The 16,168-nt window shown below is 32.6% G+C and overlaps 3 protein-coding genes across 4 annotated transcripts; 2 read left to right on the forward strand and 1 right to left on the reverse strand.

Annotated features, from left to right (window-relative positions):
* The first annotated feature begins 69 nt into the window (after positions 1-69).
* Positions 70-4,907, forward strand: LOC143351923 (glutathione synthetase). The gene is made up of 6 exons (XM_076784013.1): positions 70-957; positions 1,108-1,514; positions 1,593-1,997; positions 2,862-3,081; positions 3,214-3,571; positions 3,657-4,907. Exons 1-6 carry the CDS (start codon positions 326-328, stop codon positions 3,828-3,830), a joined length of 2,196 nt encoding a protein of 731 aa, XP_076640128.1. The 5' UTR covers positions 70-325; the 3' UTR covers positions 3,831-4,907.
* A 148-nt stretch (positions 4,908-5,055) lies between these two features.
* Positions 5,056-13,000, forward strand: LOC143351917 (rabphilin-3A). Of its 2 annotated transcripts, none has more exons than XM_076784006.1 (10): positions 5,056-7,275; positions 7,883-8,032; positions 8,155-8,293; positions 8,389-8,886; positions 9,800-10,362; positions 10,425-10,621; positions 10,735-10,994; positions 11,080-11,226; positions 12,228-12,648; positions 12,865-13,000. In XM_076784006.1, the coding sequence occupies exons 2-10, from the start codon at positions 7,953-7,955 to the stop codon at positions 12,990-12,992; spliced, it is 2,433 nt and encodes an 810-aa protein (XP_076640121.1). In that variant the 5' UTR covers positions 5,056-7,275; positions 7,883-7,952; the 3' UTR covers positions 12,993-13,000. The 2 variants fall into 2 exon arrangements, with proteins under 2 accessions (XP_076640121.1, XP_076640120.1); XM_076784005.1 differs by having other exon boundaries at positions 5,056-5,391.
* A 69-nt stretch (positions 13,001-13,069) lies between these two features.
* Eif2bepsilon (eukaryotic translation initiation factor 2B subunit epsilon) lies at positions 13,070-15,840 on the reverse strand. Its single transcript, XM_076784007.1, has 2 exons — positions 14,839-15,840; positions 13,070-14,669 (listed from the first exon to the last, which is right to left on the reverse strand). Exons 1-2 carry the CDS (start codon positions 15,526-15,528, stop codon positions 13,437-13,439), a joined length of 1,923 nt encoding a protein of 640 aa, XP_076640122.1. The 5' UTR covers positions 15,529-15,840; the 3' UTR covers positions 13,070-13,436.
* Between the last annotated feature and the right edge of the window lie 328 nt (positions 15,841-16,168).

The following is a 16,168-nucleotide window of genomic DNA, read 5'->3' on the forward strand; positions in this document are numbered from 1 at the left end:
TTCGGAGAATCGAGAAAGAGGGCATGCATCAGTTTGCCTTTGTCGACTTTCCGAAACTTCACGAGCTCACGTACACGTGATCTGGCATCTCTGCTCTGTTTGCATTTGTCAAATAATCTTTGCTGAGTTACTGATAATTTGTATTATCATATAACCATGAATTAATAGATGCTTTCAAACCAATTCTATTTAAATTCATTGTGCTACACTCGAAACTAGAATGCTTGTAAAAAGTAGTCAATAATACCTTAAATTACTAAAACATACCTAAAATCTCTGATTCAAAAGGTTACTCATAACAATTTACTAGAACAAAGGAGTGATTATGGACTGTAAACTATGTCTGCCTTCTTCTGAAAAGAAATTAAAAGAATTAATAGAGAAGGCAAAAGATTGGGCACTTATGCATGGATTGTGCATGAGATCAAAAATAAATTTGAACAAAAATGTTCTACAATTTGCACCATTCATTCTGATGCCATCTCCATTTCCTAAAAAAGAGTTTGAGAATGCTTGTCGCATTCAAACAATATTAAACATACTTATGCATAGAGTAGCACAGGATTACAATTTTTTGAAGGAGACTTTAGAAGAGACAGTAAAAGTAGATAATTTTACCAAAGAATTATTCAATATATGTAAAACTGTAAATGATGAAGGAGGACCGGCACAAAAAATATCTCTTGGTATACTGCGTTCAGATTTAATGTTAGAAACAAACTGTCCGAAAAAAGAGATGGATAAAAAATGTACACCATATTGTTGTTGGAAACAAGTTGAAATAAATACAATTGCATCTGGTTTTGGCTGGTTAGGACCTGCTTCAACAGAATTACATAAATTTGTATTAAGAGAACTTGATTATCATGAAGAAATAAAAAATCTTCCAGAAAATAATGCATTACAAATAATATGTTCAAATTTAATAGAAGCATGGAATATATATGGAGATCAACAGTATGTCTATAATTAATTACATTTTCAAAGTTAAAAATGATAAAATACAGTACTGTATCAAATTTAGAGTCAAAACAGAATCAAATACACATTTGTAATACAAGTAATCAAGGGATTTTATAGTTTAATGTAATTTCTAATTATTTACAGAGCAGTTATTTTGTTTGTTATCGAAGATATTACATATAATATATGTGACCAACGTTTCCATGAATTTGAAATTAGAAAACAAAATCCAAATATCAAAGTCATTAGACGAAATTTAACGTATTTAGCTGCTACTGCAATAATGGGTTCTGGAAAGGAATTGATAGTTGATGATTATGTTGTAGCTGTAGTATATTACAGATCTGGTTATGAACCTGGACAGTATCATACAAGAAATGAATGGAATGTACGATTATTGATAGAAAAATCATTAGCTATTAAATGTCCCACTATTCAGTATCATTTGGCAGGAACAAAAAAAGTACAGCAGGCCCTTGCAAAGCATGGTGTCATAAGTAAATTTCTAAAAAATGAAAAAACATGTATTGAAATTAAAGAAATATTCACTGGTAAGTGAATTATTTTTTCAGTATAAATAATATTGAACCACGTTGATACAAAATATTATGTTATGCTGTTTTATGTAGAACTTCATGCATTAGATTTTAATGATCATGGAAATGCTGCTATAGAAATGGGGATTGCAGATCCACATCGTTTCGTTTTAAAGCCTCAACGCGAAGGAGGTTGTAATAACAAATATGGATTAGATATAAAACACTTCTTAGAGTCTGTAAAACATAAACAAGAACGAGTGGCCTGGATTCTTATGGATAAAATTCATCCTCCAATTCATAAAAGTTGTATGATTAGACCTGAAGACAATACGAATGTAAAACTACAGGAATTAGTTTCTGAGCTAGGAATATTTGGCATTATTATTGCTGATGAAAATAATGTGTATGTTAACAAACAAGGTGGTCATATGTTAAGGACAAAATTAGCTACCGCTAACGAAGGTGGTGTTTCGACAGGATTAGGGGCATGCGATAGTCCGTTTCTAATAGATTAAAAGACATGTACATGTTTTTACCGAAAATTCATAATATATAAAAATCTTTTATTGTTCAATTCAATGAGTATGTACAAAATGTAAATATTATAAATCTAAATACTTCCATTCAGTAGTGAATCTAGAAGAACTCAAAGGGGAAAGGGACTAACAAAAAATCATGACAAAAATTTTTAGAATTCGGGAATTCCACTCCTGGAAATTATAGATAGGAAACGAAATATTAAAGTTACGATGATTGCTTAACGTTCGTCAACAATTAAAGAAATCGTTTGAAGCTATTTAAATTTAAAAATGTTACATTCATTTGCAAACTAACTTCCATTTATGTTTCGTTCGTAAAGATATCCGTAAATTATAATCCATAAATGAATGTTTTAAACTTCTAAAGGATACGAAACTACATCCGCTGGTTTTATAATTTCTCCCCCTCCTTTTCATGTATTCACCATTGCTTCCATTTTCTTTATTTTTAGTTAAATATGGAATAAGTTTCTAATTCAGTGGATGTTCTTTGATGTGCTTTAAGATATATGATTTATAACTGGTAATGTGGTATATTAATTTTTATTTTAGTGTAATATATTGCAAGCATTTGTAAGTTATAAAATATATGTACAGTATAACTGAACTGTAATCTCACTTGAGTGGTATAATATTTATAAATAACTTTTGAATATAATTATATACATTTTATATATTAAAGAACTGCAGTTTTATTTATCTCCACAATTTAATATCATTAATTATTGAATCAGCATTGTATATATTAGGAAGTGATAATGCTAAGTATTTACTAAGTAATGATTTATTATGTTGTGCTGTATTTAGATTATGTTTACAGCTTTACCGGATGTTATACATGCTGTAGCAAAGTATGAAGTAGATTATGAACCAAGAGAAATCTTCTTTTTTCGAGAGGGTACCATAGTAATGTGGAATATTTCAGAATTTGAAAGTGTAAATATATTGAAATTTTTAAAGAAATACGAAGATAATCGTTACTCTGAATCTATTATACAATCTGAAAGCGAAATAATGACTTACAGCTATGCAGATAATGGGTAATAGTATACAAAATTAATATATATTGTGCTTTAATATTCTCATAGTTATATTATTATTTGCATACATGACCATTGTCTGTATATACTGTATATAGATTTTTCATCTTTTATTTTCTTACTAATTTACAGAAAACAAAGTCATATAAAGAATAGTCATATTATGTTAGGAGTAAATGCATCGAATTTAGATAAATATACATTTTCAAATGCAATGGCCCAATCAGTGAAGTTAGGCATATGGGAAGTATCTTTAGATAATTACATAGATTCTATAGAATTTGTTACCGACGATTTAAAGTCTGGCGTAAAGCTGAGAATGACTCAACAGGAAGTATTAAAAAAGCAGGGAGAATTATTTGCATTGCGACATGCAATTAATTTAAGCTCAGATTTATTAGATACTCCTGATTTCTATTGGGACCGAGATGATTTAGAAATTCTATATCAACAAACTTGCGCATATTTTAATATTAGAAAGCGTACAAGAGTAAGTTATAGAGAAATAATTAAATTCATTAAATACCATTTACCGTACATAAAATGAAAACATATATTTATATTTTATTTTATAGGTTATAAACGAAAAATTAAACCATTGCGTGGAGCTCGTGGGAATTTTATCCTCGCATTTAAGCGACCGTCATCATATTCGTCTAGAATGGATGATTATTGTCCTTATCATGGTTGAAGTTGCTTTTGAAATATTACATTATATCGATAGATATTTTTCAGAACATTCTACATAAATTAATTCAAGACACCAACAGTTATTACTATGTATAGTGTACTTATGTATAAAATATGTATTACAGTAAAATTAATACTATTGCAGATAAAAATCATTCAAATTTTCAATATATAATATAACATATTTTTTGTATCAAATGACACAATTTCTTTCTTAATCAATTATTACCTGCTTGTTGGAAGTTATAAATAGGCTCTTCTGTTCTATAATTATTTAATAATTTACAAATTTTTTTAATAGCTACTTTATTTTTTTTTCATAATTTATGACTTTTTAAATTATAACTTTCAATGTCATTTGTCTAAAAACAAATTCAAGTTTGTGAAAGGGAACAACAACGAATGTGGCCGAACGTTCATTCTTTTTTTTTTCTTTTGTTGAAATTTTCATTGTGACCTAGAACCTTGAGAACCACATTAGATCAATTCTAATATTCGACATTTACGCAAGATACAGATAACGTCGACCACTACGAAGCGTAGCACGTCAATAATTGCAATATGGCACAAGGACGCTCGTTTAACTTACACATGTTATTCCTGATTGTTGATATCTAATTAAAACAAGTCTTGAGAAATTATCCATGTGTTTTTTGTCCAATGAATTATAATTTTTTACTGCTAATTTTAAAGTAGAATCTTCCGTTCCGTTTATTTATAATTTGATATTTTTATTAGATATTTCATTAAATGTAGATTTTTGTATTGATAAAATGGTTAAAAGTGTAACGTGTTTCGTATAATGATACTTATATGTATAATTGTGTATACAACTAAGGCTGTAATATATGTATACTGCATGTACTGTACATACGATTTAATATACATATATGTGTATAACACGCGCTCATACACACCGTAAATGTAATCATATGTAGTTATTAATTTACTTTATTTTCTGCCAAAAGCATTAGCATAAATATCTATCTTATATCGTTTAAAATGAACAATATACATAGTTTATTGATTGTAATTTTTTATATTTGATTCGACTGTAATACACGTATTATTCTACTGTAATCGTGCGACACTGTGACTTGAATATTAAATTTAGTTGATCGTGGAATAAAAAATAAGTTTAATTTTCATTAATCAAACATTAATCGTAGTTATCGTGTTTCTTCTAAGGAACAGAAAAACTTTCACTTTTTCCATTTATTTGCAGGAAAAATGCTACGAAATGGGTATGAAACTGTAAACACCCTTGTAAATGTTCCTGCCAATGAATTTCCTAGGTACATCCCTGTAAATCGCACGCATGGTACGCATCCCTCTGCGCCTGTATCGAAAGAGAAGCGGAGCCGTAGTCCAGTTTCTGCGATAATAGCACCCACTTGTCGACCAACTGATAGCGTGGCAAGTACAGTTCTGTGCTTGTCCGTTCGTTTATGCGATTAATGTCCTCGAAGGTACTTTACAGTTAAACGCGGTCATAAGTTCTAGTATCATAATTATCGACAAAAGTATCACGCTGGCCCACGACTAAATAATTTACGGTTCGAAGCTGCTGTTTTCCTTTTCTAATTAAAAACTACATGGTCGAAGAAATCCACGTAACTCGTAAGTAGACTTTTCCAGATCATTTCAAACGTTTCTTAATCGAAATAAAACTCTTATTATTTACGATCGTTTAACATCTAGGTTAATAAATAAATTACGTTAAACAAGAACGTGGAATATCATCCGCGTAAGTCACAGAACGGTACTCTGCATTTGTTTCTGGAAAAGTTTAGAAAATTGGAATAACTCCTACGTGATTTTACGATGAAATTTATGCTCCTCGAGCCTTTTATTTTACTAATTCAAGTATTCGTTCGTGCGTTCTTTGTAATTTAACTAAATCAGATTTTTTGCATAATGTTCTTAAAAAGGAACTATTAAAATAGTAATAAATTAGATAATACATTAATGTAAGTGCAGGCAAATTTATTACATACGTATTAGCATGTCGTTTTTGGTATAAAAGGGTAAATATTCTTAGTTCAAACGCCGATGTTTGATGCAAAGTATGAGTAACACGATTGCAAAGTATGTTGGCACGCGTCACGAGCTTCGATTGATCGCTCTTCGTATAGGACTTTCGCGCTTATTTTTTTTTTTCCAGTCACGATACAATTGCTACGCGTCTGTTGCGAGGTGTTCGCTCCCCCTCTTCCAACTGCTTTCCCTTTTTTCCAATAACTATATCATCGCACGTAATGATTTCACCACGAAGCATTCATTTTCAACCTAATTTAATACGTTCGTTTCTTGTTCTCGTACGCACAAGTTTTGCACCCCAAATTCACCGTTTCGCAAATCACGTATTTCCAAAAAATTGTTGCCTTGAGCTTTTGTAATAAAAATAAAATTGAATATAAAATTATCATTAAAACAATTCAAATTTTACTGTAACACAATGTCTAAAGATAAATTATTTATCTATTAGCATTTAATTCATTACATACGGAATTCGTAATTATGTACGAGTATAATATGAAAACTGTACAGTTGGTGACAATTTTATATAATAATTGTAATAATTTGCAAGGTAACGGTTGTATCAGTATGATTAATCGCGTTTATCGAATGTTTATCATTCGAAAAGTTAGCTAGCATATGTTTCGTGCATAATTTGATTTTTGAAAAAACTTCTTCGATGAGATTCGTTAGTGACGATAGAAAAAGTATAACACTTCGAAACAAAAGGACGAATTTAATTTGCAAAATCTGTATGTTTCGCTCTCGATTACTCTAAAGGGAAAGTTCGAAGTTTTATGTTTCTATATTTGAAAATGTAAGAAAGTTTCCAACCGGTTTTAACGGATCAAAATACTCTATATTATATCCAAGATGATTTTCTTTCTTTCGTATATCGAGTGTATTACAACCTTACAATAAGAAAATAAGAGTTGTTACAAGAACCATTGAAATATCGATTTAGGTGCAAATATAGATAGTCTCCCTTTAGCAATTTCAATGATATAGGTACAGAGGCACAGCGAATACTTGTTGCACATCTATTTTGAGCGAGAGCTGTTCTTGTGAACTTTGTTACTTCTTCGTATTATATTAACGTTCTTTAATATTTGCATTAACGAAAATATACAATTAATTCGCGATTACTTCAAATATACCTATAACAAATTATCGTTTAAAAAATTGTATTCATCAAAAATTGAAAAGACAATGTGGGCTGTTCTTCTTGTACGATTCATAGTGATGTCAACGCCTGATATCTGTATCACTCGCATACTTTTTACTATGCGTTACAAGAATTTAAAAGAAAGATTTGTCTGAAGATTTATTTTTTTTGCAAATTCCAACATGTTGTCTCTTTACTTCTCTTAAAAAGTCTGTGGTTCATGTTGATAATAAATAGTAATTCAAAATTTATCAAACATATTTTAGGAAGAGTTCATCCTTCTACAGGTTGTTCGGCCACCCCGGAAAAATTTTAATGAGGTATTCTAGGGACCAAAATAAGATGAAAATCAAGAATATAAATTTCTCGACTGAGGCTTTGTTAAAAAGTTATTAACAATTAAATAAAAAAATTTAAAATCGTTCTGAAAAAATTATTTTCGATTGCGGGGGTCAATTACAATCATTTTTGGTGAATAGACATACCCCCGAAATCCTTCGCATTTTCGAGAAAAAAATTCAATACGTTTGGAACTTTAAACGTTAATAACTTTTTAATGAAGCCTCCATCAACAAATTGGTATTCTTGATTTTCGTCTTATTTTGGCCTCTAGAATCCCCCTGTATATCTGTTGATTTAACAATTTTTTCTTTACATATTACAGATATTTCATCAACTATAGAATCAATAAATTTTATTGTTACAATTTCAAATATAAAAAATTATAATTTAAATTATGATCAATTATCTTTATTTTATTATCCTTATTATTATTATCTTTTCTGTTGTTTATGTTGATAATAAATGGTAATTCAAAATTTATCAATCATATTTTAGGAAGAGTCAATAACAGTGAATTTTTACAAATTTTTATAATTTGCTTTCGAGCGCAAGACTTCGTTTTCACTTCGTTTTATTTTTATATAGGATGATCCACGTTACATAATATTCGTAATAAGTTTGAGATGATTTAAAAGTTTCATTGAAACAAAACACAATGGATATCACGGTAAAAGATTCAGGTAGAGGTACCAGATGGGTTTGCCCGAATGATCGACATTTAGCGCTGAGGGCAAAGTGAGTTTAAAATTTATATGCGATAAATCTATAAAAATTTTGTTGTAAAAGCAACATGTATGGTTCGTTGCGATATACATATACGATCTTTTCTACATAATTAACGAACAATTAACGATTAGGTTGCGTACAGGATGGTCTGTGAAAACTGGTTCTCTAGATTCAAAATGGGATAATTATTCTAATTCTTACTCTGGTGGTACAAATCGTTATGCACAATCGTTCGTATTAAGCGAAGAAGAACAACAGACGATCATACAGGTAAATGTTTATATTAATAACAATTCTTACTTTTCCACGAGTACGGAAACTTTGAAATAATGATGAAACCTTTTTTTCTTTCGTTAATATGCTAGGTCATTCAAAGAGCGGAAGCTTTGGATTTATCAGAACAGGAACGAATCGGTAGATTAGTGGAAAGATTAGAGAACATGAAACGTAATGTCTGTATTGTCACTGGTACGAGATTGAACGAGAAAAAAAATTGTAGTACCCGGTGTTCCAGTACTACGCACTGTGTATGTTCTTGCGCTCTTTGCGGCGAGAAATTCGGTGCAGTTTTGGGCGCGTCGCCGAATCTTTGCAAAGATTGTCGTAAATACATATGCCAGAAATGCGGCATCGAAACCAACGAGCTTAATTCAACGTTTTCGAACGGTTCGTCGACAAAAGGCGTATTAGCTATGGCGAAACACGTGCAAGAAAGAACAACCATGCAACGAATTATTAGACGTTCGAGTAGTAGTCAAAAACAATTCCTTTGCAGAATATGCGCCGAGACTAGAGAAATGTGGAAAAAGAGCGGTGCCTGGTTTATCAGGGGGATGCCAAAATATATTTTACCCGAGAAAAAGGTGAAAATAAAAGATTAATTTACGTGTCTCTCGTGGAGCATCTAAAATGAGAACGAATATACAGGTAACCCTCCTATAACACGGTAGATAGGTTCCTAGATAATGCCGTGTTGTGTGAAACACACAGAGCCAGTATAAAAAGGGGTCACGTTTCGAAAACTTATTAAAAACAAATATTTTTTTTTTAATTCTACATAAGCAACTTAATTTTTATGAAAAATATAAATGTATACATAACACAAAAAATATTATTATAATTTAAGGCGACCTTAATTTAGTAAATTATAATTTGTTTATACAGGGTATTCGGCTACCCCTGGGAAAAATTTTAATGGCGGATTCTAGAGGCCAAAATAAGACGAAAATCAAGAATACCAATTTGTTGATGGAGGCTTCGTTAAAAGGTTATTAACAATTAAATTCAAAAATTTCAAATCTTTCTGGAAAAATTATTTTCGGTTGCGGGGGTCAATTACAATCATTTTTGGTGAATAGACATATCCCCGAAATCCTACGCATTTTCGAGAAAAAAATTCAGTACGAGCGGTACTTTAAACGTTAATAACTTTTTAAAGAAGCCTCCATCAACAAATTGGTATTCTTGATTTTCGTCTTATTTTGGCCTCTAGAATCCCCCATTAAAATTTTTCCCATGGGTGGCCGAACACCCTGTATATTTTCATGTTAAGCCACTATAGTTCGTTATTATTATAAATATGTTAAGCAAAAATGTTATCCAGTGCTGCAGAAGTACAGTGTTGTACAAAGGTTTTCACAATTGTGTTGTAGGAGGGTTCTTGCAATTTATGAATCGTGTTATAGCGAAACCGTGTTGTAGGAGGGTTATCTGTATTTGCAAATTTATTAAAAATTTAATTAACAAATATATTGATATATTTGTTTAAAAATGTAGGAACGAGGATGGTCGAGGATAGGTCACAAGCAATCTACCTGGACAATCGGGGGAAATAAATCTCTCGAATCTACCGAACTTCAGGATTCCTCATCCGACGAAGAAGTAACACGACGTCTGGCGTTAACTCGAGGTCACTCTAGCTCGTTTTCAAATTTACAGAAGAGTCAAGACAGTACTGCTAACACGACACTTTCGCCGTTTCTTAATTCCGCTCAATCGACTAGTAATAGCGCATCTAAATCACCGGAGCAAAAATTAAACGATACGTCGCCGTTAAATAATCGCGAAGAATATATCGATCAATTAGATAGGTCTACACTCTCGATTACGTCTCAGTGCAGCCGAGTTTCGCCGACTGCTTCGGTTACGAGTTCCCGTTTACGGACAAACGGAAGGACCAGCAACGATTCGCAAATCGAACAGCGCGTCTCGTTCGAAGATGAAATAATCGACGAAAAGAACGGAAAATTTGACGAGCCTTGCGAATCAAAGGACGATTATCGTAAAATAGAGTTTCATCCGTGCGACCGATTAAAATGTTCTCAGGTACAATCACTCAGGTACGTAAGAACGATAAACAAAAGAGTAGAAGTTTAGCTGATGTCAGTGTAACACATTGTAGACCGAATTCTCCGATGGTTCCAACGACACCAACGTCGCCGATCATTCTAATCGATCAAATTCCGGAACAAATTCAAATTCACGAGAGACACACGGACCTGGAAGAAAACCGACCGTGCCCAGGAAGGGAGAGTCTTTTCAACAGTGCTCACAGCAGCAATCAAATCGATTTACCGCGACTACAAACGTCGGAGTACGGTGTGTACAGTATTGTTTGCTTTTGTTCTTTGCTTTCGTCTAGTTTCGTATATTCCGAGCATAAATACTTAAAGATTGTTACCTAAAAACAATGGAAATGATACAAAAACTAGAAACGGGGCGAAATTATGGAACTCTCGAAGTCTCCTTGCGATACGACCCAGCAGCTCAGTGCCTCCAATGCAAAGTGGAACGAGCACGAGATTTACGGCCAATGGATATTCACGGTCTCGCCGATCCATTTTGCAAACTCAACATATTACCAATAGACACAATTGCGACTACGAAGCGTCTACGGACAAAGACGGTTCACAAAACACGGGATCCGGAGTTCAACGAGATCCTAAATTTTTACGGAACAGCAGAAACGGATGTACGAACGATACTAATTTTGAATATGATACATAAACACCTTAACGATTCAAATATATAAGACATTATTGGTTGTTTAAAAGTAGATATGGAATGGCAAAGCACTGCACATCCTGATCCTCCAGGACGATCCTGCAGGTCACGATTTTCTAGGAGAGGCGAAGTTTCCCCTGCGCGAATTACAACCACGTCAAACGAAATATTATAATGTTCCATTACAAGATCATTATCCAGTACGTGCCAATTAAACATTACTTCTCGTTTTTCTATTTCATAATAATTGAATTTAAATGTGAATTATCTAAAATACTATTCACTGCTACTTTATTACTGTAGCATTTATACTCGCTAATTGTTATTACACGGTCCAGTTTCGATTATCCCACGGTAAATCGATCACTTCTTGTACTCGATGTCACGAAATTTGTTCAAATTGATGCTTCCGTTTCGGTATATTAAACAGATTGAAAACTAATTGAGATATGTTGCGATACGTGTAAAAACAGAGATACTGGAATCCCCAATGGCTACTTTCACGCGAATATACAGGGTGTTCGGCCACCCCTGGGAAAAACTTTAATGGGGGATTCTAGAGGCCAAAATAAGACGAAAATCAAGAATACCAATTTGTTGATGGAAGCTTCGTTAAAAAGTTATTAACAATTAAATTCAAAAATTTCAAATCGTTCTGGAAAAATTATTTTCGGTTGCGGGGGTCAATTACAATCATTTTTGGTGAATAGACATACCCCCGAAATCCTACCCACTTTCGAGAAAAAAATTCGAGGTGTAAAATTTTTCGACGGAAAAAAAAATTTCAAATCGTTTTGGAAAAATTATTTTCGGTTGCGGGGGTCAATTATAATCATTTTTGGTGAATAGACATATCCCCGAAATCTTGCGCATTTTCGAGAAAAAAATTCAGTACAGGCAGAACTTTAAACGTTAACACTCTGTATTTCAGTGTAAACAAAATCCCTCGCATCGAGTAGAAAAATGATCGATTTGGCGCGGAATGATATCGTTTGTATCCTTGATAATCATTTTTTCTTGTACACGTAATGTTCTAATATCCTTAATTGTATTGTCATTTCTTAAGTTATGTTTATGTATCACAACGACATAAACATAATGATTTTTCTAATTATTTAATCGCGCCTTCAATTTTTCGCGACGGCCGACTTTACTTGCATTATTGCAGACACTAAGATATAAGAGCTCGACGTTGGCATAGGTGGACAATGAAGAGGCATCTTGGGGCGTATTTTCCAGTGGTAGAGGAGAGATTCAAGTGAGTCTAAGTTACTGTACAAGACGCAGAGCATTGATGGTCACGGTTCACCGAGCTACGAATCTACTTCCTATGGATAATAATGGATTTTCTGACCCATTTGTCAAGTTGTGCCTTATAGAGAATATGACGAACAATCATAAACGTGTCTTCGACTATTCGATCGCACGTATCACCGCCAGAAAGCTAGTTTCGAAAAAGATCGTAGGTCGTAATTCACAAAATACAACTGTCAAGTGGAAAACCCTAAACCCAGAATGGAGCGAGGAGTTCATTTTTACTACTCGATTAACAGACCTTATGAAACTTACATTATATCTGACAGTATGGGACAAGGATTTTGGCAAGAGTAACGATTACCTTGGTAATGAGTTCACTTTTTAAATTATAGCGATAGGATATATGTTATCAACTTTTTTCTTAGTTTTATTTTATCGAGAAACTGATTATTTATTCTAGATAACTTTTGTGATATTTGAAAAGAATCTAAATATTAAGGATCGAAATTGTAATAAACATCTTAATGTCTCATCGTTATTTCATATTATATCACATTAATGTACTTCCTGATTTTATTTAGGTGGACTTGAATTAAGTTGCAATAGCAAAGGTGCACGATTACGGCATTGGGTAGATGCAATTAAATTTCCGGATCATCGCCATCAAGCTTGGCACAATTTAACTGATGCTATTTTGCCTACAGAATAATAATTTATGGTACCATTTCGTTTGTAAGCGTATTATTAAAAACATTTTAACAAGGTCTGTAATCGATATGCATAATAATCTACAAAATATAATTTATTTACACGTGATCTGTACTATTGCTCAAAGTGTATTTATCATTAAAAAACAAAAGTTAACACGATAATAAAGATATTACATTATATACGGTAAACTATTTTTATCTTTCGCTGATAAATTTTAAGTTTTTCCTCATTTTTCCACTGATAAATTTAGTTAATGTGGTTTCTAATTAATGTTTTCAAATTTCATTATTTCATATTGATCTTTACAAAAAATTACCACGGATCACAAAAACCGTAGTACAAAAGTTTATTTTCTATAATACACAAGATGCTTGAAATATTTTAAGAAATATACTTTTTATAAATATTCTTATCGAAAACTATTTAAGATTTCAAGTTGCATTTAATTATCACTCACGCTAGAATCTTCTTCGGCTTCTTCCAACCACTTGATAAATTGTTCCATCGCAATTTTTATTTTGTTGTCTTGGAATTCGAATATACTTTTGCCGCTAGATCTGTACCACTCTAAAATTTTGTCTTCCGATAATAAGTCCTTATCGTGAAAAAGATATAACAAGTGTAGTATATACGGTCGTAATTCTTGCGTCGTACTAGTAACATCTTCTATCGCGTGTAAACAATCATCCTGAGCATCTTCTGTTTTGACATAATTCAGAATAATTGGATAAAAATAAATTATCATGATTTTCAAGTTTTTCTGATAATTTTGATTATTTACAGTTTCTTTCTTTTCCGAAAGATAATGGAAAGGTAAACTTAATATAGCTTTAATAACATTGTACGTCACTTCCCTCATGGTAATATTGTATGCGTATCTTGACGCGTTTATCTCCAAAATTAAATTCTCGCAATTAATTTTATCTTGAAATCCTCTTAGTAAACTATCGATCACTTCGGATAAGAACATGTTAGTATCATCGGGAACCGGTGAGTTGCATTCAGAATCTTCGTCGCTACTAGTTACGTCCGTAGAATAATTATCGCATTCGATTTCATCGTAATCTTTAAAGAACTCAAATTCATCGTCCGTATCGATTTCTAACATACTTTTTACACAAATTTTATCATCCCTCGATTCTAAAATAGAATCAGTATACTCCGCTAGAGCATCGATATTTGCTCCAAGGCATAAAATGCACCCATTTATTTGTGCACCTTGTTTAATAACACAATTTGGAAATACGATACTATTCTTGATAGTACAGTTATCTTTGATTTCGGTGAACGATAAAATATACGAGTTTTCGATCGTTACATTACAACCAATTGAACAACTAATACCGATCACGGATCTTGTAACGGAGGTATCGTTTCCGAGTATACTCTGTTGACAAAACACGCTATCTTTCCCTAGTATACAGCCCTTAGCAAGCGTGGCACTTCTATGTTTATAAGTGTTCCTTGGCATATAAACAAAATCTTTCAAAAACGGATTGGCATTCAATGTATGTGGAAAACTATGTCTCTTCAAAATATCACGACTAAGCATATGATACGCATTCCACGATACGATTGGTAGACTATAATCTTCAGGATTTAATTGCTGCCAATAAATTCGGGAATTTAAAATTTCTTCGTTCATCAGCACTCCTCGAATAAAATCTTCCATTGTCTATAAGTAACATAAAAAAATATAATTTATGCATATACTTATTTCATACAATATCACATATAAATCATGCTTTACATTATTTTTCTCTCAATTTTGTATGAAACAAATTCTTTTTAGAAGAAAGACTATGATAATACAATTGATAACAGATGGAGATTTAATAACTTACTTGAAAATCAAAATTGTCAGAGAATAATGGAAGCACAGAAGGGGAACATAAGTAAACATGAGTATCCATGCAACAGGTATTAATCTCAATTTCATTATGATCCAAAAACCAATCCAACTCCAATTTCACTTTCTTTTCATTGTTCCTTAATTTCTTATAATGTAGAACCTTCTTACTAGTTTTATCAGAAACTAATAAAGACGCTTCCCTTTTTAACAGAGAATCATTAGTAGAACCAATGTTTCTTAGCAACATGGTCATTGCTGCTCCTTTATCATTTGCAAGCTTAGCACTGTGATAGTTCAAAGCATTTGTAAGATTCGCATTAATAAATGCATCTCCTCGTATTAGTATAAAATTACCACGAATAGAACCCTTTGTATCTATATCTCTAAGAGCATCACCAAGGGATGTACAACCCTCAGATATAATTAAAGATACAGATATCCTTGACCACTTTCTGTCATTTACAAACTTTTTTATTAAGTCTTTATGGCTGCTACAATATAGAACTAATTCTTGTATTTTAGACTTAATCAGGGTTTCTATTAAGTAATCTAAAAGTGGTACGTTTATAACTGGCATTAAAATACTCGGAGTTATATTTTGCATTGGTGTTAACTTTGTCACAAAATCATCCACAAGAACAACAGCTTGTACAATGTCCTTTTTTCCCATTTTCATATTCATTGTGTAGTTTTAATTCCTTGATCGTTAAATTGTTCAAAATGTATTATTTATTATAGATTATAAAATCCCAGACAGTATTTATTCCTTTACGTTTAAATATTGACTTCACTGTAATTCTTCGCCTTTGCACTTCACACATTTATAAATGAATACATTTTACCAAAAAATGATGCACTAAAGCCGCGTATCTCGCAAGCAGCTTTAGTAGCTCGCTACGAATTCTAACCTATAACGTCTATAACTAGTTTCTTCAAACCAGTGTGGCCAGATCTGGCATAATTGAGTGCATCGACGTCGACATTAGTAACGACGAACATATCTTACCGCACGAGCCACATATGCGATATATAGGCACATACATATGTATAGCTCGAGACGTATTAAATGCCTGGGCCGTCGAGATTCGAAATTGCGTGCCGCAAAGCGGACTTCGGCTGCTCAAGAGCAAGGAGGAAAGGCTTCCATTCACGTCCTTTATCGAATTCCCGAAGTTGCATGAGGTGCTGACCTAGCGTAACATGTGGCTCGTGCGGTAATATATGTTCGTCGTTACTAATGTCGACGTGGATGGACTCGATTATGCCAGATCTGGCCACACTGCTTCAGACAGTGTGGCGGCCACATTGTGGCCATCTGGTTC

Source organism: Colletes latitarsis, chromosome 2, assembly GCF_051014445.1.
Source record: "Colletes latitarsis isolate SP2378_abdomen chromosome 2, iyColLati1, whole genome shotgun sequence".
In the NCBI taxonomy this organism is placed as follows: Eukaryota; Metazoa; Arthropoda; class Insecta; order Hymenoptera; family Colletidae; genus Colletes; species Colletes latitarsis.